This window comes from Populus euphratica, unplaced genomic scaffold (assembly GCF_000495115.2).
Source record: "Populus euphratica unplaced genomic scaffold, PopEup_1.0 scaffold222.1, whole genome shotgun sequence".
Lineage (NCBI taxonomy): Eukaryota > Viridiplantae > Streptophyta > Magnoliopsida > Malpighiales > Salicaceae > Populus > Populus euphratica.
In genome coordinates this window covers 425,138-448,756 of record NW_011500024.1, presented here as the reverse complement: position 1 = coordinate 448,756, position 23,619 = coordinate 425,138, and the positions used below count along the sequence as shown (strand labels likewise).

At 29.0% G+C, this 23,619-nt stretch overlaps 1 protein-coding gene and 1 pseudogene across 1 annotated transcript; one reads left to right on the top strand and one right to left on the bottom strand.

The window, feature by feature from the left end:
* Positions 1–9,323: 9,323 nt before the first annotated feature.
* LOC105142083 (polyphenol oxidase, chloroplastic-like) lies at positions 9,324–11,442 on the bottom strand. The gene has a single exon (XM_011049541.1). The coding sequence runs from the start codon at positions 11,381–11,383 to the stop codon at positions 9,611–9,613; it is 1,773 nt and encodes a 590-aa protein (XP_011047843.1). The 5' UTR covers positions 11,384–11,442; the 3' UTR covers positions 9,324–9,610.
* Positions 11,443–21,470: 10,028 nt separating this feature from the next.
* Positions 21,471–22,942, top strand: LOC105142089 (uncharacterized; annotated as a pseudogene).
* The last annotated feature ends 677 nt before the right edge of the window (positions 22,943–23,619 follow it).

Genomic DNA, 23,619 nt, shown 5'->3' with positions numbered 1-23,619 from the left:
TCTTTGTTTAGCACCAGTTATCTCATCTTCTTGTTTCCATGTACCGTTCCAATTTATAAGGATTGCTCCTGCATCATTGATTCTGCTAGTAAACCATTGATCAATGGTCATCGTCTATGGTATCTGCAGTTTCCTGGTCTTGGTGGCTACCGGTAGCAAAAACTTGTAATTTTAACTAGTAAATTCGAGGGAGATGTAGGAGACACCTCCTCTACACTTGTGGTTGGGAAACCAAAACATAAATTCGTAACTCTGTCCCTGCACATCACTCAGGCGTACAGTAGAATTTGGTGTTTTAAATGTGTAGCAGATGTTCCATCCAGTGACCGGTGTACAAAGCATGTATTTTCAAGAGCTTCATGAACTTTTTTTTTTTGTTTTTTCATGAACTAATTTAGTGATTGATAAGTTATATGAAACAATATGCATTATCTTTCAGTTTAGTAACAAACAGTAGTAACCAAACAGTTGAACATAGCCAGGACTCTGTCGTGTGTTGATTTTAAAAAAAAATTATCTCAATACTGTTTTATTAAGAATTTTGTTCTTTTTGTATTTAACTTTTATGGGATTAGTTTAGTTTGGTGACTACAATCAAGTTGTTTTTAAAGGTTATTTTAGATTTTTTAATAAAATTAATTTATTTTTTAATTAATCTTCATATTTTAATTATTTTTTTTTACTTTTATTTAGGTAGGGTTATCACAATCCCATATCAATGGTCATTGGATTAAGAAATTAACTCGAGTTGACTTAATTTTTTTTAAAAAAAATTCAATTTCATCTATCAACCTTTTTCTTATTGAAAATTTTGTTTTGTTGTTTTTTTAGGTTACCTTTTATGCAATCAATCCTGTCTTTGTAACCATAATCACAAATTTTAAAGATTAACATAGGTTAATTTTGAACTTTTTAGATCTTTTTTAAAATTAATTTTTTTTCAATTTTATTTTTCAACTTTTTAATTGATTTGTGTATTTTTATAATTTTCATTCTATGAGATTATCTCAATCATGTATTCATGGTTGTAGAGTTAACGAGTTAACTCGAATTCACTCAAATCTTTTTTTTTTATTTTTTTATTTTTAGTTTTATTTATTTGCTTTTGCTATCCACCATTGAGTTATTTGATGGTTGAATTTTGTAATTTTATTCAATTTCCTTTTATTAACTATTTTTTTTATATTTTATTGACATGGATAATCACTTAATTAAATAAAAATTTATTGTATTTAACACAATTGAGTGCATGGTTCCTATTATGATATTAAATCTCCCTATTAAATGTTAATTTATTTAATTTGATGTATATATCAACTTTTTAATTTATGATTGAATTATATATATATTAGAAATGCATGTATATTCCTCTCTCTCTTTTTACTAGCAAAAGCAATATTTAGTCCGCAGAGAAGCACGGGTGAAATAGGTATTTTATTATCGTAACAAAGGGAAAAAAACATAACAAGTTCACTCAATAAATAAACAATTTCACTCAATAAAAAAAAAAATAATTAGAAGAAAAAAAAAAAAAACGACTCCAAGGATTTCTCATATAGACATAACAACTAAGATATGGTAGCTGATTTCATAAAATTTACATGCATTCATTTTCCCAACTATTGCCTGGGGGGCGGGCGTGTTTCTGACCGATTTCTCACCATAGGCGCTGCTGCTATTAATCCTTGTATGCACGTATAGTTGTTGGAACAGGATAAATAGTCGAAGTAATTGGATTGACAAGTCAATTTTACAGGTTATTCAATTAATTTATTTTTTTCAAAAAAAATCTTCGTTTTAATCCTATCGTTAAAGTCAATCTAATTATACATCAACCTATTAAATAACTTGAATTTAAATAAATCAATATTAAAATTAATTTGAATGAAAACTTGGACCAGAGATTTGTCTAGTTAACTTGTAGGCCGGCGGAGTGGATATACATGTTTCACCATTTTGGTTTCTTTAAGTAAAATCCATGCCTTTTTCTCCCCAAAAAATAGTTTCACTGGTTCACTGAACCACTCTGTGTTTAGATGTGTTTAGATGAATTGATTGTGATTATATATCTAGGTGACTCTCGTACGTTTAGCTTATTTGTCTATGAGTAGATGGGTTCCCTGTGCTATAATCCAATCAGATAAATTTAAGAAATAATTTATGAATTCAAATATATATGAGGTTGATTATCTTGGTGTTCTTCGGATTTCAAGGTTGGAGCCCTAGTTTCCATCGGCAGATGACTGCAAACGGCCCTTGCTAGTGCCTCAGAAATTTTACCACATGAGGGCCTAATTCTGCACTTCATACTATAGTCCATAAATATCATTGACTCAAAGCGTGATTTTAATAAATTTAAGCCCGAATGAACAATGAGACGAGTTCAGGTGTGAGCTCAATTACGTCAATTGCAGGATCCAAGCAACATAGCTTAGCATGATGGGAATAGTTGAAAGGATTTTGTCCCTGAAAATCATCTACCGAGCCAGATCTCGTCTGGCTCTAGAAGATGCCTGCATGGGGCCTAGGCCTGAAAAGGGTCGACTGAGATTTGATGGCGTTGAACGGTAAGCTCAAGCTATTGCTGGAAAATCCTGTTTTCAGTAGTTTCGATCTCCTTGTCTTTTGATTTGATGTGGTTGAGTTGCTGCCGATGCTTTATATAGAAAATATCAACGTTGCTTTCATGTTAATTCACCAGGTTGGACTACCTCCAATAAATTTGACTTTCTTTTTTATAGCATGTTTATCCAAAAAAAATTTTATAAATATTAAAAAAATAAAAAATATTATTTTAATACATTTAATAAATTAAAAGTAATTTAAAATCAAAATTTGACTCAATCTTATTTGTTAATATTTTTGAAAAAAAATTATTTATTTATTATTTATTTTAAATTGTTTTCAAAGGTTGATATTAAAAATAATTTTTAAATAATAAAAAATATATTTTTTAATATATTAAAAAAAATACTTTAGAAATAACAGCTGTATTCTCAAACACCCGATGGAAATTGTGAAAGTTCGATCAGCATCGATCTATTTTTTAAACCCATGTTTGATACGAGGCATCTCAAGTTTTTTACATAAAAGAAGAACAGATTCTAAGTCATAAGCTTCTTTGCACAGAATTGCAATGAATTTGCACCAAAAAAGAAGAAAGGAAAGAAGAGAGAATCTCTTTCCTTCAAAATATTTTTAGATCTTGAAGACAACATTTCATTGCAAACATAAGATTACTACACGCAGAAATGAAATTAAAGCACATTATATATGAATTAAGAGCACAGGAACCTCACATCTCTTGCTCAAGGAGCCAAAAAAGGAACACTCAAACGGGTATTCTCAATCTTGATGATGATCATTCTTTTACATATTCAATTTTGACGCCACCAATAACAGGGCTCTTGCCGGACCTGGGGACCAAAGTCACCACCACGCTATCATCATCTTCAGCCTCCAAATTGTTCAACAATTCATTGATGGCTAGTGTCAAACTAGCCTTCCCTTTCGTCCTACCCGTATGAGGCACATTGACGAAGCTCCCAGCAAACGCAGCCTTGTTCGGTCCTCTGGGTGATGGATCACCCTCGTCATTAACATACACATCAAACTTCACAAACTCACCTCTTTCAAAATCAATCCCTTCTATCACTAAAAGCTCCTCTTCATCTTCTTTCTCCTTTTTACTTCTTGATTTCTTTGGCCTCGAAACCTCAGTACTCACCACTTTATCTAAATCTAAAGGGAATGCGCTGATTGCTGTCAATGCCATGTTCTTTGTTTCACCTGCCTGTGTTGCCTTGCCAGGGCCGAAATCCCCTCTCCCTCTTCTGGTTTTGTTTACACCTGAGACTGCCTTGGCATCATTGGCGTGTGCATCACAAAGAGTACTGCTTGCATAATAAAGACCTCCTAAACCAAAGAGGACATCTCTTCTGTTGGTAGGCTTTTTGGGATCGAGATCATTAGTAGCTTTGCATGAAACAGTGCTAGGCGTTGAAATATGTTCGAGTACTCTAGGGGAGAAGGGGCGGAGGAAGGAGCTCCTAAAAGTGGTTGGGGAGAATGATAAAGAAGTAGTATTAGCCATGGTTTCCTTTTTTTATATGTCCAGATAAAGATGGTGCTCGATGGTTTATTTATCAAGACAAAGGATAATTGCCGACGCTATATATAAAATTAATTATGTACAAAAGAGTCGGCAATGATGTGATGTGCTTTGGTGCACTCTAAATTATATCTATAAACTCGGCTCTATCTTGCTAATTGATTTGAAAATCTCCAAGTTTGAGAGCCTATCATCGAATATTTAGTTAAATTACATGAGATATTAATCTGACCAAATTTATTAAACTTGGTCAGAGTTTCAGTGAAGTAATCTAAATCTAAGCTAGGAAACTAATGTTGTTTTAATAAAAATAATTTATACTCAAACTTTTTTTTTGTTAATCTCCAATTTATTCTATAATTATTGTTGTTAAAATCATAAATTGTAAAATTATATAATTTAATGAGTTAATATATAAATTTTAAAATAAAATTAAAAAATTAATAAATTAGATTTTATCTAATTAAAATCATACAAAGTCACGATGTTATATCCGATAATAATTTTACACGTTTTTATTTTATTTGTTAGGAAAATTATTTTTTCTCTATTTAAAAAGATGAAAGATTTAGTGATAAGAGTTTAAAATTAAAAAATTTATTTGTTTTATAATTTTTAGGTCATATATTTATTAATATAATAATTATTAAAAATTTATATGATCATTAATTTTATAGCCTGTGAAATTAGTCAAGGTAAAAACTAACTTAAACATCTACATTAAAGAGAAAAAAAAAAAAGAGAGAAGAAAATGAGGGGAAAAGAAAAATGATGAACGGCATACTTCCATGTCTTTGTAACTTTTTTTACAAGTATTTGCTTTAAATATGTTTTATGTTATATTTATTTTTTTAATTAATTTTAATTAAAAAAATTCTATTTAAATTTTAAAAAAAACATCCACACTTATATTAAAATGTTCATATAAAACTTATTTTCGGATGTACAAAGTGATAATGTAAAAAATATACATTAATTCTTACTGAAATAAGGTTTTATATGTATCTGAAAAGGTGAGAGGGTATAAGAAAAGTAGTTGGTCAAAATGAACCCATGTAGAAGGATATTGAATTACGTTCCCATACTAACTCCACAAATAAAATGTTTTGTTATTCTACCTCAATCTCTCTTTTCTAGTCGGTAGAAGACTTGTGGTGCACCATCCCCTCTTTAACTATTCAACACTTCAGATTATTCCGTATTTTATGTTCTGAATAATAATACTAATACTAATAATAATAATAATAATAGATTTACATAACAGTATTATAAAATACTAATACTAATAATTTTTGTTTTAATTATATTTTACTTATAATATTATTAAAAAATAATATAAAACATATCCTGAGATTTTAATTAAAAATTTAAGTTATTGAATTAAAATAATTTTTTAATATAATATCTAATTTTAATGACTAAACGATCACGGGTTAGAATTTTATTATTTTTATTTATTTAATATGATATTTAATTTTAATAACTTAATAACTAAACGATCACGGGTTAAAATTTTATTATTTTTATTTATTTAATAAAAAATAAATATAAAATAATATAAACTTATATAAATTTTAAATTTAAAGAACTTTCACTTAAAAAAATATAAAAAAATATTATAAATTATATTATAAAATCTAACCTAATCACTTAAATTTTTTAGATGAACTAGTTTTTTAATATAATATTATAATTTTAATGATTAAAATATTATGTATTCAAATTTATTTATTTGATATATATAATTTTACAATATAAATTTATATTATATTTTCTGTATTCTATATAAAAAAAATATTTTGTTGCAATTATCTGCATCTAGACTAGTATTTGGCGGTGGAATATAAAAAAGAGGAAAGAAAGTCATGCGTACATTCCATAATTTTACGTGGCATTGGCATATTGTGTAAATTATGCATTTTGGGTTTTCCAAGACACCGTGACATATTTAAACTCAAGTATTTTACTATATTGTTTAAAATAATTTAAAATAATTTTTATTTAAAAATATATTAAAATAATATTTTTTTAATATTTAACAAGTTATTATATTAAAAAAATATGAAAATATAAAAAAAAAATAATTTTTTTTTTAAAAAATATGAATTGGTTCACATTTTTAAACAGAGCTGTGGTTTAAGGCTGGATTATTTATTAGAAAATAATTTTTCAAAAAAATATTATTTTTATTAAAAAAATACTTGTATATGTTGAAAGTAGAAAAAAAAAACTTTTACTAATAAAAAGGTTTAATTTTTAATTTTATTTTTAAAAAAATCATTGATCAATTTTTTAAAATTCAAAAAATATGAAAATTTTGTAAAAATAGTTTTCAATAAATTATTTTACTTCACTAAATATATAAATAGAAGAATTTGATTGATTTTTTAAAATTAAAAAAACTTTATTATAGCATTTTTATTTTTTGAGTTGATTGAAAATCATATTTTATTGTCTAACTTTTTTAAGTTTCAAAAAATATGAAAAAAATTAAAAAATAATTTTGAGATACTCCATGAAACATATAAATAGAAACTTCTGCTGATATTTGCTTAAATTGTTTTTAAGAAAACACTTTATTATACCTTACTATTTATTGTTTAACGAAATTATTTAATTATCTCTTTATTCTATATTTTTTAATTTTTTCTCTTTGAAAATAGAAACAGAAAAGAGAATTAATCTATTCACAGTTATTTAATTGAAGATGGTGAATACTACTTAAAAATACTATGTAATTGTTTTTAATACTACAATGACTGACTAATTAATATCCATTATTAAAAGGATATTTTCATTCATCAATGTTATACTGACAAATTTAACCAAAAAAAACCCCATCAGTTTACGAGGCTTGAGGACTTTATCCGCATTTTGAAGAATTTATTTTTATTAATTGTTTATTTTATTTTAATTTAATATATTTAAATTGATCATTGTTATTTTTTTAATTTATTTTTTATAAAATTGATCTGCCCTTATAAGGTTGCAAATTTAATATGGTAGCTGGAGTTGACACAAATTGTTTTATTTTATTATTTTTTTATTTTATTTTTAAAAATTAAATTATCTTAAAATTCAGCTTTATTATTTTATTTTTTAAAGTGTATTTTTTTTTATCATTATCACTTTTATTTAATAAAAATTGATTCATTTAATATAAAGTTTTTGAATTAACTGAATACGTTAAAGAGCGCCGGTGCATCGTTTTATTAAGGTTTTTTTATAATAAAAAAAAAAGCCTGTCCTGCTCACCGCCAGCGCGTTCCACCAATATAGTACTTTCAAATTGCAAGTTCTAAGAAGTTATTGTGTGTTTATTTTATGAATTCCTGCTCCAAAGCTAAACAACCACAAAAAAGACACTTATATTATCTTGGGAAGCATGCATTCAATATTGGATGAATACATTTAAAGAGTATTATAAATGTTGCTTCTAGGGTTATCACCGGCGATAGCACTTCTTCTTCTTGGTTTTTTTTTTTTTTTTTTAATAATTCCATATCTAATATTTTTCTTTATACTAGAGCCAATGTTTATTTCTTATATTTCTCCAGTTTATCTGATTTTTTTTTATTTTAAGGCTTTATCTTTTTTTTTTCTTGTCACTTACTCTTTTATGAGTTTTTAGATTGCAATCAAATTTTATATAGATGGCTAATATTGTAATTTACATATATCATTTGGTCACAAGATTGCATACCATGTGAGTGATCTAGACAGCAGAGGTATTGATTAATTGTTACAAATGAAGTGTTAGTTATTTGTTTATTTGTAGAATAATATCAATTTCTTACTTTTAGTTTTCTTCGCAAGATATCCATTATATGTTTTATTTTAGCTCTCGTAGGTTAGCTTATTTTATTTTCTATATATAGACAATCTTAGTATATTTTTTTTTAGGAACTTAAGTAGTACTACAGAGTAATATGTAATTATTTTTAAAATTTGATTTATTAGTTTAAGTTTTTAATTTAAAATAACTTTTTAACATAATATCAAAGTTTTGTTGATAAAGTAGTAATGAATTTTAATCTCATCATCTCTATTTATTTAATAATAATAAAGTAATAATAGATAATCTCATCATCTCTATTTATTTAATAAAAATTAAATATAAGATAAAATAGATTCATACAAGTTTCAAAAGTAAATGATTTTTCTTTTAAAATATATGTTAGAAAATAAAATAAATTATATATTAAAATATTATCTAATAATTTAAATTTTTAAGTTAAATTATGTTTTTTTTTTTACTAATAGTTCCTTTAACTAATTCTATTTCGAACCCTCTTCAGAAAATAAAATAATTCCTTAAATAGGTTAGGTTGAGTCAGGTTTTTGTTTTTGTTTTTTAATATAAATAGTAAGCTTATACTCGAGATTTCTTGAAGAGAAGAAGGTAGAGAGCTAACGTGCAATAAAAGTTTTGAAATCCTGCCATTATCAGGAGATAACACGGCGATCTGTATCAGGACGAAAATCAATTTAGATGGCTACGTGAGCTATCATTTATATATATACTAATGAGCGCCGCCCTCATCAATGAAGGCTAAAGTCCTTGTATTATAAATGGCTTTGGGGTTACTATTAATGGCCTGCTTTTAATTAACAAATTTGCGCATTAGGCAAGCGGCCGCCACACTATTTAATTTGACTTTTTTTAAAAAATTGTATTTGAACATATTTTAAAAATATAGCTGATTCAAAAATATTAAATTAATTTTTAAATGATTTTAATGATTTTAATATATTAATATACATTATCATCACTTTGTACATCCGAGAATAATTTTTAGGCTCAATTATTTTATGGGTATTAATTTCTTGAACATCCTATGGGAATGTCCAAATTTTACCATTGTTTTTTAATTCAATAATTTGAATTACATGATATAAATAAAGTAATATGTATATATGATTAACTTTATTTTTATCATATATTAAATTTGAATTTTTTAATTTAAATTCAATTATTTAGATTTAATGAATACAACGATAATATTTTCGTAGCAATATGAAAAAGTACACTACGGAAATGCAACATTAAATATTTATTTGCAGGCAGATATTTTCAAATCAAGTATTTAACAATTAATTTCCCAATACCACACGGATCATATCAACTGTCCTCGAATAAGATTCTCAAAATTAACCATGAAAAATAAAGGCTAAAATCATAATCTATTCTCTTGATTAATTGTAAAGAAAATATATAGCATTTTGTGTAGTATTTCTTTATTTGTGAAACAGAAGGAAACATCGCAGTTGTTACTGTAAGGACAGGAAAAGAAGGCATATCAGCAACAGTGAAATCGATTTTGCTTTATTTGCTGCAAATAACACACGAACATACATGTCCTTATTGCCACTCGCTATAAGGGCACATATGATAGCAAAATGATTAAGAAAAATTAAGAGAAGAAAAGGGAAAATCACATCATGCTAACCCAATTGCTCCACGCACAAATCTCCGAACATGTTCTTGATGATGATCAATTAATCTCGATCAAACTCAATCTTGATGCCGCCAATTTTTGCTAGACCCTCGCCATACCTAGGCACCAAAGTCACAATCACACTGTCATCACCCTCAACATCCAAATCCTCCAAGAGATCTGTAAGAGCCAACCGGAAACATGTATTTATTTTCTTCCCATGTTTGTGCTTATGGGGCACATTCACAAAACTTCCAGCAAACTCTGTCTTGTCTGGTGCACTAAGGGAATCATCCTCATCATTAATGTACACGTCAAATTTCAAAGCTTTAGTTTTGTCAAACTCAAGCCCTTGAATTACAAGAAGCTCCTCCTCGTCTTCTTTCTCCTTTTTGCTTCTCGATTTCTTTGGCCTTGCAACCTTAACACTAATCACTCTATTCAACACTAGAGGGAAAGCAGTGATTGGTGTCAATGCGTTCGTTTTCTTTTCAGCTGCAAGTGCTTCCTTTTCATGGCTAAAGATATTGCTGGCCACTTTCTTGGCTGACCTTCTTGGTGTTGGCCTGGACCGTAGCCAAGGAATTTCAACATCTTGATAAACATATCCTAGCTTTCTTGTATCCAGGCAATCTCTAACCTTGACACGAACAGGATTGGCATTTTCATCGTAGAAAAAGAATGAGGCATTAAGCCAATCAGGGTCAGTCAAGTCAGTTCGCCTGCCTCCTAATGTCTTCCATACTGACCACATTCGGTCAACGTTCGAGTGATGACAGAAAAAGATTGGATCTCTAGCAGCTGAGTAGAAATTGCCCATGTCTTCAAAGTTTGGTTGAGTGTTGTCACCTGTCCAGATATGAACTGGACCGTGTGGAATATTCTCAATTGGACCTGCTTCAGGGCCTGGTTCATCACCAGCACGGTATGAACCACCGAAAAAGAGCCTAGGAGTCTTGCCATTGGACACCATTTGCCTGTACATAATGGTAAGGTTGCTAGATATCTGCTCTCGGTTAGAAGTGGGGGTGTCTGTGCCACTCCAATCAAGATCAAGCAATGTTGGTGGTTGATGATTCTTGTTGCGGAGACTATCATACAGTGGTGAATTAGGATCGGCATACATGGCTGGCAATTGCATGCCACCAGGAGAATCCCAGTTCCAGAAAGGCAAAGCAAAAGTTGGATCATCAATCAATTTGCCTAAGATCTTCTCATAGAAGTAAAGATAGTATCTATGGAAAGGAAAGAAGAGCCAAGAGTTGTGAACTTGAATGTCTAAATTAGGAAATCCAACTTGGTCATAAGCACCATTACAATAAGCACAATGAACATCGGCTTGTTGCATGAAGCTACGTGGATCATCATCAGGGAGAGCTTTCATGAGCTCAATGGCCTTGCTGTATTTAGCTATGTAGTCTTTATTAGCTAAATGAGCTGCTGGTCTAACGCGTAATGGGGCATTTGAAGAAGGGCGCTTGAAGTCCAGGATCTTGGTAGATGGTACTGGAGGGCAACAGTTTGTTTCATTCACACCGGTGGGCAAGTCTGCTCTGCTACATTTGGAGATATCAGGAGCAGACACTGGCGCAGCGAAGGCAAATGGATCACTAAGACTTGTTGCCCCATATAGGCCTCCGAGACCAATAAGTATATCTCTTCTGGTGGTAGGGTTTTGCGAATCATCATTAGTGGCTCTGCATGAAACTCTAGGGGTATAACGATGGTTTCTTTTTTTGATCAAGGAAAGTTGGGATGTTTTAGCGAATGAAGGGAAGAAAGTGGAGGTAGAGATGGTGGTTGGCGTGGTGGTGGAAGGAGAGATAGAAGCCATGTTTTGTTTTAGGAGTATGTTAATGATAAAAACTGAACACCTTTGGCCACGGTTTTATAATGAAATTGCCAAAACTTTTATTTTTCTTGCATCGACAAATAAAAAAAAAACTAAGACTTTTCCCAATCTTAAATAGGAAAAAAAAAAGTTCTAAGTTGACAACTCGATATTTATCAAAACAGCGAGCAATAGCATCGTGGAGAAGCGAGGAATTCAGGCAGCAAAAGGTACCGTGTAAAGACCAGATTCCGAGGAAATTATCTTGTTTATGGTACGGAATGCATTCACATGTTAAAATCTGTAAGTTTCAAGCCTGGCTAGCTAGCCATGCTCGAGATTTTCAAATAAAAATTGATTTTATAAGGGAGCAGGCATGTGCATAAAATGTTAAACGGGTTAGTTTACCATATCAATTAATTACTTAGAAGGCACACAATTAAAATATTGGATATTGTAAGCCAGGAAAATGCCTTGCAAGAGGCAAGAGGGAAAACGACATTGTAACGGCTGCTAGTGATGGAAGATACGTGCATCCATCTCTCTCTCTCTCTCTCTCTCTCTCTCTCTCGTATATCTATTCGGAAAAACATGCAGAAAATTATTGATAAATATTATAATAGAAAAAAACTTGAAAAAACACAAGGTTTAACAATATGTTTATATCTATAAGAGCCAAGAGTTTTTATTTTTTATTGTATTAAAATAAAATTATATAATATATATTTATAATAAATCTTATGCCATTTAAGAAAAGTACCCAACTATCTAAGAAATATTAATTTTTTTCTAGTGTACCTTTATCTAGCATTGCCCTCACAACCCCCAACCTATTAATCATTATTAGCAACAGAGCAGACTAATAAATCCCTAAGGTGAGGATTACTGTTTCTCTTTATGAATTACTCATGAATCTGAAACACCAATCAGGGATGGGGAGGTTAGCGAATGAGCTAAATGACTGATAAAAGTATATAAAGAAAAGTTTAATTTGTTTAAATTAGTTTTTCTTCTTACAATATTTTCTTTGGTTAAAGAATTCCACCAAACAATATTATCCTCTTTTTCTTACAATCATTTGGTTTTTTAAATTAGATTTTATATTCCAAAACATTGTATATATAGTTCTCTTACCCAAATTATAAGAACAATTCAAATATTTTTCACATGAAAGTTTGTTTTTCATGGTCCAAGTCTCAATTGAAGTCTTGAAATGGGAAACAATAATCACCTCTATACTACCAACGATCAGACTAGACTAATCCTCTTTTATCACATAAGTTCACAGCACTTCAATTTAAAATAAAACAAAAACAATCTAGATATGATTAAATATGAACCCCCCCCCTTGCCCTCTGGTGGAGCAGATCTGCCAGAGCATGCACGTCAAGGGATTTGATCCGGGGGACAGAGTGGTTAGGGCCTGTAAACTGCTGCCGGAATACAATATTTTTTTTAGCAAGTGACATGCCACTACACATATTTAATTGATTTCTCAAGCACATTAATTAATTTACATCGTTGGAGAGACTACCAGACAGCAGTGAGTCCGTGGCTTGGTGCAGACGGCGAGTTTAGTGATGAGAAAAATAAGCGACAAAACCATAAAGAAAGTCCTCGATTACAATTCCTCGGATAATTTCTCAAAGGAAGTGAGATTCATACACTGTTTTACCCACCGGTGGTCAATATTATACTATCTTATTAATTAAGACTTTTCTATTAGGCTTGTGGATAACCTCGAGGTTCGAGCCACTAAAAACCCGCGGGCTGAAGACCACTGAGCACGTGGAAGAATCAAAGAATAGATTTGAGAGCAAGTTTTGAACAACTCATTCGGTCGATGAAAAGCCACCTTCTTGAACCCGTATTTTTTATGTTTAGAAATATTTTAAGATGATTTTTTTTATTTTTTTTAAATTTATATTCGATATTAATATATAAAAATATTTTTTTTTTAATTTATATTCGATATTAATATATAAAAATAATCCAAAAAATATAAGAACTAATTTAAGAGCATGCTTGGATAGCAAAAAAAAAAAAAAAAACCCTTGAACAAAGCTTTCTAGATGATTTTATGGGGAAAAAAAAAAAGATGGCAAACCCTTACAAGAAATGTCTAAAATTCTAAGGGATTGAATAAGATCACCACACATGCTATTTATGAGGACAAGTACAAACACAAGATGGCTAGTGGAAAATTATGATGTCCAGAATTGGAATTAACGTTCCTCTTCGTTGAATTTAGGGTTAAAGTAATGACTGTTACTCCAAAAACAATGAAGATTTATGAGAAGTTTTGATTCTTACTCCAGCTCATGTGCTAGAGCCACCGCCATTACGTCGACGGTCAATGATCCGTGTAAGACTGGCTGGTTAACATGGAGTTTTCTTAATTAATTGCTGAATTGTTCAACCGACACTTAAGTTTCGGGGATAAATAAAAACAATAATAGGGTTAGCAAAGGGCCGACTTTGGGTAAAAATCATGCTGGAGTCCCTTCACTCTGTACACCTTGCCAGACCAAATCTTCGATTGTAAATTTGGTGAGATCAACTCGTCTACCTCCATTAAAGCTAGTTGATTTGAGTTCCTCTTGTACTACATTCATGAAGGAAATTAGATAGAAAAGGGCTAATTTGATCAAATTTAAACTTGTAGCCTGGTTCCATCAAACTCGGAATTATGTTAAGGGGACCATGCATGTCTTTATGATTTGTGGACAAAAGTTAAGGGCTTGAACCTCCACTTTTTTCCACTAAACCATTTTCTCAGCCTCCAAAATAGTGGGATTTGCCACTAGTATTTTGAAATTGCTAGTTTATTGTTGCATTTTCACTATTAGTTAAACCTAAATTTTTTGAAACATAAAAAAATAATTAAAAATACTAAAAAAAAAATCAATTACAACTCATATAAATAATAAACCATATATAAACAATAAACTTTATATTTAAAGTTATGATCTTGAGCTTAGGTTCTAAGTCAACTTATCTAGTTGATTTAGATTTTATAATTAAAGTTATAATATTATTATTAATTTTAGTTTCAATATTTAATGTAAACTGAAAGAAATCTAATTATTATTTTTAAAATATATAAGTTTGTGAGTAATTTATATTAAGAGCATAGTGGACTTTTTTATATTTTTTATTTTGATTTGTCTATTTTCAATCAGATATAATACAAAAATAGTTAGTATATCTTGTACAACACTATCAAATATAATTTTATTTTTATCATCTATTATGTTTCTATTATTTTTTGTCTCTATCTATTCTATCTTGAAATAATAATCACATGCTATTAAGATCTTAAGTTGTAAGGAGTGTCAAACTAATCCAACTTGTAATCTATTGAAAACGAGCCTAACTTCTCCAGTAGTTAGGTGAGAGGTTGAAATTTCTCATGAGAACATAATTACATAGGAACATCTATTTTTGTTTTAGGCCAAAATTAGGCCTCGTTTCAGAATTTAAATTTCATATTTTTTCCAAATCAAATCTCCTATTATAAATTTGATCAAATCAATCCATCCACCTCCATTAAAGCTAGTTTGAGATCCCATCGTAGAAAATGGCATTCCTCTGGCCCGTTGTTCTAGTGAAGAAGTTAGACAGTACAGCTTAAATCACCTCTAATTAACACTACAGGACTAATTTGATCAAATTTAAACTAGAAGCTTGGTTCCATCAAATTCAAGATGTACAGGACAATGCATGTTCTTTTGATATTTGGACAAACGTCATGGGTTCGCACTTTTGCAGAAGAAGCATGAGTTGGGTTCCACACAGGGCCTGTTTTATAGCTTCTCAACCTTCGTGTGGTCATCTGGCTTCATGGAACTCTCATCTGCTCCTCCTGTTTTGGCCCCTTGACCATTTTCTCAACCGCGAAGGTTCTGCTTGTTTTTTATCAGTTTATGTATTTGCAGTGAAATAAATGAAATAAGGTATTTGTAACAAACCAACTATAATTTATATTACGGGATTAATTAAAAAATTGAGTTTGAAGTATAATTTTTTTAATGAAGTTTTATATAATCCTGTTTGTTTTTGTATTTTTTAAAAAAATTAAAAAATAATTTTTTTTTATTTTTTTCTTCACTTCAAATTAATATATTTTTGGTATTTTCAAATTATATTGATGCGCTAATATAAAAAAATAATTTTTAAACAATAAAAAAATATTTTGATACATTTCTAAATAAAAAATATTTTGAAAAATAACTACTACAATATTTCCACTAAATATTTTATACATGTTATTTTTACTATATATAAACTTCAACCATAATTTTTTATCAAATATGTATCTATATGCAATCAATCACCAGTAATTATATTTTTTTAAATTTATTTTTTTAAAACCATAACTAAAATTATTTAAAAAAACAAACACACCTGAAAAATAAAAATATGGAATGTGCCACTAAAATTTTGGATACCAACCTCAGTATCCATGGAGGTAACCACCGTTATGGGGCATACTTTATTGAGCCATCACGACTGGCATGATCAGGTCGCAGAAAGTCATTTGTCACGAATGTTGTTTGCTTCAAGCACGTTTGATATTTTTTTTATATGGATGGAGAAAAGCTTAGGAGTGGTAAATCTAGTCAGCCACTGTTATCCACACCTAATTCCATAGCCGTGTACTAATTATATTCTTATTAGCAATTTGTACTTAGTTTTTCTTTGTCATGATTAGAAAATATGCAAGTTGAAGCTCTTAATTAATTACGCTGCTTCATTGCCGACTTAACTTACTTTGGAGGAGGAGACGCTCGATCGCAAGGCTGTTCCGTGAGGACAGTGCTCTCGAGACTGGTCAATATGAGACTGCTTTTGAGAGGGTATTTCTACCTTTTCAATTATTTACTTGACTTTTTTTTTCTTTTTTTTTTGTTTGCTTCAAGTTGCAAAATGCTGGTGATAGACTAGCAAATCACTATCAAAAAAATAAAAATAAAAAATAATAAAGGAACATATCTTCAGTATATGGTAAAGATATTATCGGTATTAAAAAATATCAACAGAAACCGCAACAAAATACTATTAATAAAAAATATTTAGTCAAATTTAATATTTTATTGGTATTTTATTTCATTGATATTTTATAATATCAATAAAATATTATCGTTGATTTAACATTGAAAATTTTATCATTATTTATTTTTCTGGAATTTTCGTTGTCTATTCCATCCATAAGCTGTTACACATTCTGAAAGGTTTTTTTTTATTAAAAAAATTCAGAATGGGTGCAAAATTTCCCATGAAAATGATAAGTTATAATAGGCTAGCATAACCTAAAAGGCTTTAAGCATTTAACATTTTTTCTCATAGTTTATACGGCTTATGGCCCAAATGATAAGGAAGCAAACCCAACAGAAGTCTGAAAACCTGTTCAATTATGAGGTTGGCAATTGTCAAATTTTGAGCCAGAATGTCTTCGATTATTCTTATGTGGAATTTTATCCCTGCGAGCTTTGTTTTCAGTGCTGTTACTCTTATGTCACAGATTACAGAGAAACCCTGTATAAGTTCATCACTCATGGTATTCATGCTTTGTCGTGGTTCGAGATTTTTTTTTTTTATGTAATAAAAATGTTAGGCTAGAAATAATCCAAGCCTTGAATCTTTGATTTAAATGGTAATTTAAATAATATAAAAAAATAACAAAATGAAACGGTAAAAAATAATATATATATATATATATTTATCTTAATTATCACACAACTTAATATTATTTAAAAAAAACTTATCCGGTTTATAATTAAAGATATCTTTTGAGATTATAACAATGTTTATAATTTAAAATATTTAAAAAATATATATATTAAAATGATTTTTTTTAATTTTTATAAATTATTACTAAGATTATCATATTAAAAAAATATAAAAATATAATTTTTAATTAAAAAATATAATTTCAATTATATTTTCAAACATATTCTAGAAGTTTTTAATATTTTTACTTGTCTTGTACCCGAGAAGAAAACCATTCGATCTTCGATCTTATAGGCGTGTAAATAGCTGAATTTAATATATCAATTACGTTTCATTAATTTCATTAATGGTATCCATTGACTTGGCATTTTAGTTAAATTAATAGAAGTTTACCCCACGATGCGGCATTGCGGCATGTAGCTTGTAAAATCTATTTTTATTTAGTTTTTTTATAATTAAAATATATATATATATATATATATATAATATCATGATTTAAATTCTTCAAAACATATATATTTTTTTAAATGAAAATTTCTTTTCTTATTTATGTATTTGTTTATCATACGTTTTTATTAGTAGTATATTTTCTGGATTAAAAGTGAAGTTAATTAATATAATTTTTAATAATTCAAAACAAGTAGGAAAATTGTATTTTTAATCTAAATTTCATTTTCTTATTAATGTATTTAAAAAAACATGTATTTTTTATTAGAAGTATTTTTTTTAAATAAAAAAATTATCATGATCTAAAAAGAGAGTTTCAATAAGAGAAAATTGAAAATCATTATTGATATTTTGTTTGCAAGTGAAAAAAAATAATTTGATAAAATTTTGTAAAAATATTGTAATAAAAAACTAACAAAATCTAAGTTTTATTTTTACTAAATATTCATGATCCCAATTTTTTTAAAATTGCATATTAGATTTATATATAATAATTAATGAAATGATTGATAATATCATAAGAAAAGACTATAAATGTATTTGAAATCAAAGTCAAAATTGAATGTAATGTATATAAGTGAATATGGCTTATAGCTAATCAAATTGTTAAATGTGATACTAAATTTGTTCATGTAAAATTATATTTATTATTAAATAAAAGAATTTTTAATCTTAAATATTCATTTATATTTGATTAATGAATAGAGAGTACAAATAAAGTTATTGAGAAAAAAGTTTTTTACAAATAAAATTATAAATTTGTTATAATTATGATATTCTTATTACATCAAAACATTATTTCTAAATGTTATCAGTCAATACTCTATTAATATTGAATATTAATTAAAGTTGTTGAAATTAATACATATTATGTTCTTTTTTTTATGAAAGGAAGCAGTGATTCTCATAAACCGAGGTATAAGAAATACTTGAAATTAATATATAGATGTTTGTTATATGACATGTATACTATACTAACTCATATGAGGATTCCATATAAAAAGATCATTTATGTTTATAAAAAGACTCATATATGACAGTTGTGTAAGTTCTCATAATCTGAGATATAAGAGATAACTATAACTAATATATAAATGCTTGTCACATGACATGTACACTATACTAACTCGTATGAAGATTCCATATGAAAAGATCATTTATATATATGAAAAGGTTCATGTGACAGTTGTATAAATGATCATTGAACTTGATATTATTAAGTTATTTTATATAGAAAATGGTATATTTTGACCCCAATTACATGTTGTTCTAATCAAAGATAACAAACAAACATATATTGAGTATAACATGAACTATATAAAAGTATTTGAGTGATTAATAAAGGATTCATTACCCTATATGAATTAGAAAAAATATTACTTATGTTCTTAAATAGTATTGATTATGAAATCCTTGTGCATGATATAATGATATCCGAAAACAATTTCAAGTCATATTCAAATGATCAATAACTATAGAGTTGAGAACAAATATTATTTAATAAAGAAGAAACACTCAATGCTATAAAGTCCAAATCAGAATATTCTTGACAAATAAATAATAATTACATAGATAAACTACTTACTGAAAAGTTAAGTTAAACAACTTATAGCTTTTCTAATATTTAAGAGGTCATGATAATTTACTAGATGATACACTTGATATTCAAATATAGATCAATTATTGAATTAATGATAAATTAAATTATTTAATTTGTTTAATCCTATTTTATGTAAAATTATGATTTATAATTAGATCAACATATAAAAAGACATGATAGGTCATATAGATAATAACCATTAATAAAAAATTAAATTGAAATAAATAATCAAGTGAGACTTGATTGTGAATAAGTTTTAGAAATTAAGGATTACAATGTAAGTAATATAAGGATTACAATTCTAGACCTAAAAAAATCAAGCAGGGACTTTGTTAAATAAATTTATAAAAGTTGTCATGAAATAATAAATGTGATATTATTTAGGGAAAATTTTGATATTTTTCTATTTATATAGTTATTAGGTTTCCTTATTAATAGAATGATATGCTCATATTTTCTATGTAGAGAAAAATTACATAAGTTACAAAATCTATGATAGAGAAACACTTGAAAATATAAAAGATAGAGGTAATACTCAAAGGCATAGTGATTCCTTTCTCTCTCTCTTAAATAGATTTTAGGTGACTTTTTTCACTCATGTTTCATGTGGATTAATATCAGAGACCGAACACTTAAATGACTTATGGTTTGCAACAACTCATCTTTGAAAAAGTTGATCAAACTTTAAAAAAAAAATCTAATTTTAAGGTAATCATTGCTCAAATTTTAAATGACCCTAGATTTTTTAAATAGATCTTTGAAACTACCAAAAAAAATTAAATTATAACTTCTATTGCTTTTATATGTTTCTAAAAACCTAACAATTTAATAGTATAATATTTTAAATATGATTTTATTTATAAATATTTTAAATTAAAATTAAAAAAAAAACTAAAGAGTGATAAAAAGAAAAACTAATCACTAAAACTAAAAATATTAGGTCAGCATTCTTGTTTTGATATAAAAAAGCCTAAGTAAGTAGGCTTGCAAGCAAGCTTATAAAAGCTAGGCTTGTGTCCATATTCTTCTTATTATTTTCAAAGAGTGTAGATAATTTTTTTAATAAATAAATGATGTGTTGTTTTTTGTTATAGATAACATGTCATTTATTTGTAAAATGTTTTGTCATTAGAGATGGTCAAAGAGTTAAAATCTAAGTTTTGGCATTAAAAAATTTATTTTCAACTAACTTTTTACTTGAAAACATTTAAAAAACATCCTAACAAGCTTAATACCAATTTATAATCTCAAAACATTCTTAAACTAACCAAAAAAAAAACTTAAAACTAAACTAAATACAAAAATTTTGAGCTTCAATCTTTTTTTTTAAATGAAAATTTAAAAATAACCCAATGGTAAGATAAATCCAATGACACTAAAATTAATTTTTTTTATAAGATAGCTAAGTGATCATAATTTCTCTTGTTCCTTATTTTTCTGCTATCTTTTTTTCTCTATCTTAAAACTCAAGAATTAAAATATAGAAAGATAAAATTTAGGATTTAAATATAAAATTTTAAAATTAAAGAAATAAAAAATGATTAAATAGAGAATCTTTGAACAAAAATGAACTTTTTTCATGAATTCGAAGACAGATAGGTTTTTTTTTTTAGTTTTTTTTTTGTCATCCCTTTAATTGATTTTTATATTATAAATTTAAATCTAATTTCATCAATTCTCTTTCATTTCTGAAAGCAAATAATAAGCAAAGAAAAGAAAATAATCAAGACAAAAAATATCACATATATCAGGATGAAATTGAGAAAAAATAAAATTTAGTGATCAAAGTGAAAAATGAAAAACGACACTGTTCATTCAACACAGCCATCCGTAGTGATTTGTGAGTGAGTGACAATGGCATGTTTTCTTTTGGCCCGATTGCCGGCAGTGCTTTCTGTTTGAATGAACAACAGGCAAGTTTTCTTTTTTTTTTTTATTTACGTGGGGAGCAAGCAAGTTTTCTTTTTTATTTTATTTACATGGGGTGTCCGGGCCAGCTTGCGCGTACCACGACTAATCCCCACGGCCCACTAAATATCCTGCAAACCCAGTAGGCATATAAGGCATCACAGGGGTGACAGGTATGCACGCTAGGATTTGAATCCAGGTGCAGTGGAAGGAGACAAGCCCCTTCCACCGCTAACTTGATAGCATGATGTTTATTAAGGAATAATAAATAGTTATTGTTTGTATATTTAACACCTCGTTCCAACTTTCCATCCATTTTATTCTCGTGTGTTGAGTTGAGAGAAAGAAAAAGGTAGAGATTTTTTTCTGTTTTTTGGGTTTGGAAGATGGGTTCCTTAACATCATTACCGGTTGTGGTTTTTGGGGTTTGATCTGATTGCTTTTGCTCTTGCTTTTACTGCTGAACAGAGAAGGAACACTATAAGTTTTTCTTTTTTTGCTTTTGCTTTGTTTTTTTAGAGAAAGCTTTTTTTTTCTTATTCTTCTTGTAGCTTTTCAAACTGGTGTTTGTAGGAGTTGTTATTATAGTTGTGGTGGAGGTGGAGGTGGATTATGAGTTTTGCTTTTTTGGTTTTAGAGATACGAGGGTTTTTGTTAAACTGGTTGTGCAAAAATTAGAAAGTTGTTGGCTTTTCCACTTTTAGGTTTCTTTAAATGTCTGGTTGGTTTCCATTCATGTGACCTGCTGTAATTGGGTTGTTCTGTGCTAAACTTGTAGGTTGAGTCTGATGTTCTGTTAGTGATGGATGACCAAGTATCTGACCATATAGTTAATTCCCTTCTTGATTGAGTACATTATTTAGTAATTTGTTCCTTTCCCTTCATGATTCGTAGGTAAGTAAGATTAACTTGAGTTTGCACCTGCCAAAATCTGGTACTCGTTCCACCACAGAAAATGGTCAATTGCAGACAATTTCTGATGGACCAATTTCAACTTATCCTTCTCTTCTTTTACAGGCAACAACTGAAAAAATAGGAAACGACAACTATCGTCACTATGATTCAGACATTGCAACTGGCTTAGGAGTCAGTGCACTCCTGTTCCTTATGGCTAATAGTGGTGGGCTGGTCGATGCTTGTGTTGTCGGAAGGCTATGGGACCTAGTGGGTCTAGAGCATGAGCGATTGTCCTATTTATCACCTTCTGGTTTGTGCTTTAGCCAACCTTTTCTTAACCTTGATATTGCTTTCCAAACCTTGTCCAAGACAAAAGAAGTGAGGTGCTATTTTCTATTTTCGCTAATTTGATCAATGCATTCTTGTACCAGGGTATTCTTCTTTATTGCTGAGGTCTGCTTGCTGGCAGCCTCTGTCCACAATGCCTACCACACCAAGTACTTGTCAGATCCTTCTCACTCTTGCCAGAAGGTGAGAAAGGGAGTCTTCAGGGCCGGAGCTGCATTTGTTGTCTTGACTGGCATTGTATCTGAGCTTTACTATGTTAGCTATTCCAAGGCTAATGATGGACAATTTTCTTATAACGGAGACACTGGTACAAGGACGGGGAATCTATAGCCTGAGCTGATTTGGAACTTCTGAAAGTATTGAGTTTGTCTCAGTTTAGTTGGCCTGCATGTTGTGATAATGGACAATTAAGAGTTAACATACGTATATTATGCCAGATTGATTTTGATTAAGTACAAATGAACTTTGTAGTCTGGTTTATATTTCATTTATTTCTTGTTCGTCAGTTTCTTCATTAAAGCTGCTCTTGTTCATCATCTTTTAGTCTTTTTGATACACTAGGATTTAACTTATGTATATCTCAAAGAATGAGCAGTGTGGTTATAAACAATAGTGTTTCTTGGAGATTATTTCTACTCGCCTCATTATAAGATTAACTGCTGATCATAAACCAGAAATCAGCAGTTCTGTTCTCTTTCTTCAGATAAAGATATCAATTTTTATATTTTATTCAGGTGAAGACAAACATCATTTTCGGTTAATATTGACTACTAAAATGTGTCCTATATCTTTCGAACTTGATTTTTTCCAAAATAAAGCTTTCCTGGAAGCCCAATGCTTTGCAAGACTTTAGCCTCCATGTCAATTCTTCCATTCAAAATTTGCTGGCTGATATTCCAGATCAGGTTCAACCCCATGGTTATTCGGCCTCTTGCTTTGTAATGGACCCGAAAAATTGGACGTAACGTATACAGAACACGCGCACCAGCCACTGAACACATTTGATCACCGCAACTAGCATAAGCCCCACAAGGTAGAAGAAACAATAACCTATCATTGAGACATCACTTCTGTTTCGAACCATAGAAAGTGCTTGGCATAATTTCCCAGAAAGATCAAGTTTGTGATTGAACAAGTGGAGTAATACTTTCCTTTTTTTCCTACTTGTAGCGTCAATAACACCACTTGGAAAGAAGCTGAAATATAATTATCTAATTAGATGCATTTGTCGACTTGTCCAAGAACCCTCCTCCAGAATCAGAATATATGAAAAATTTTCATTTGATGAACAAACCATCATTAAATG

What these genes read in the sequence shown, in the direction of transcription:
- LOC105142083 (XM_011049541.1), bottom strand. Translation starts at nt 11,383, where the DNA reads ATGGCTTCTATCTCTCCTTCCACCACCACGCCAACCACCATCTCTACC.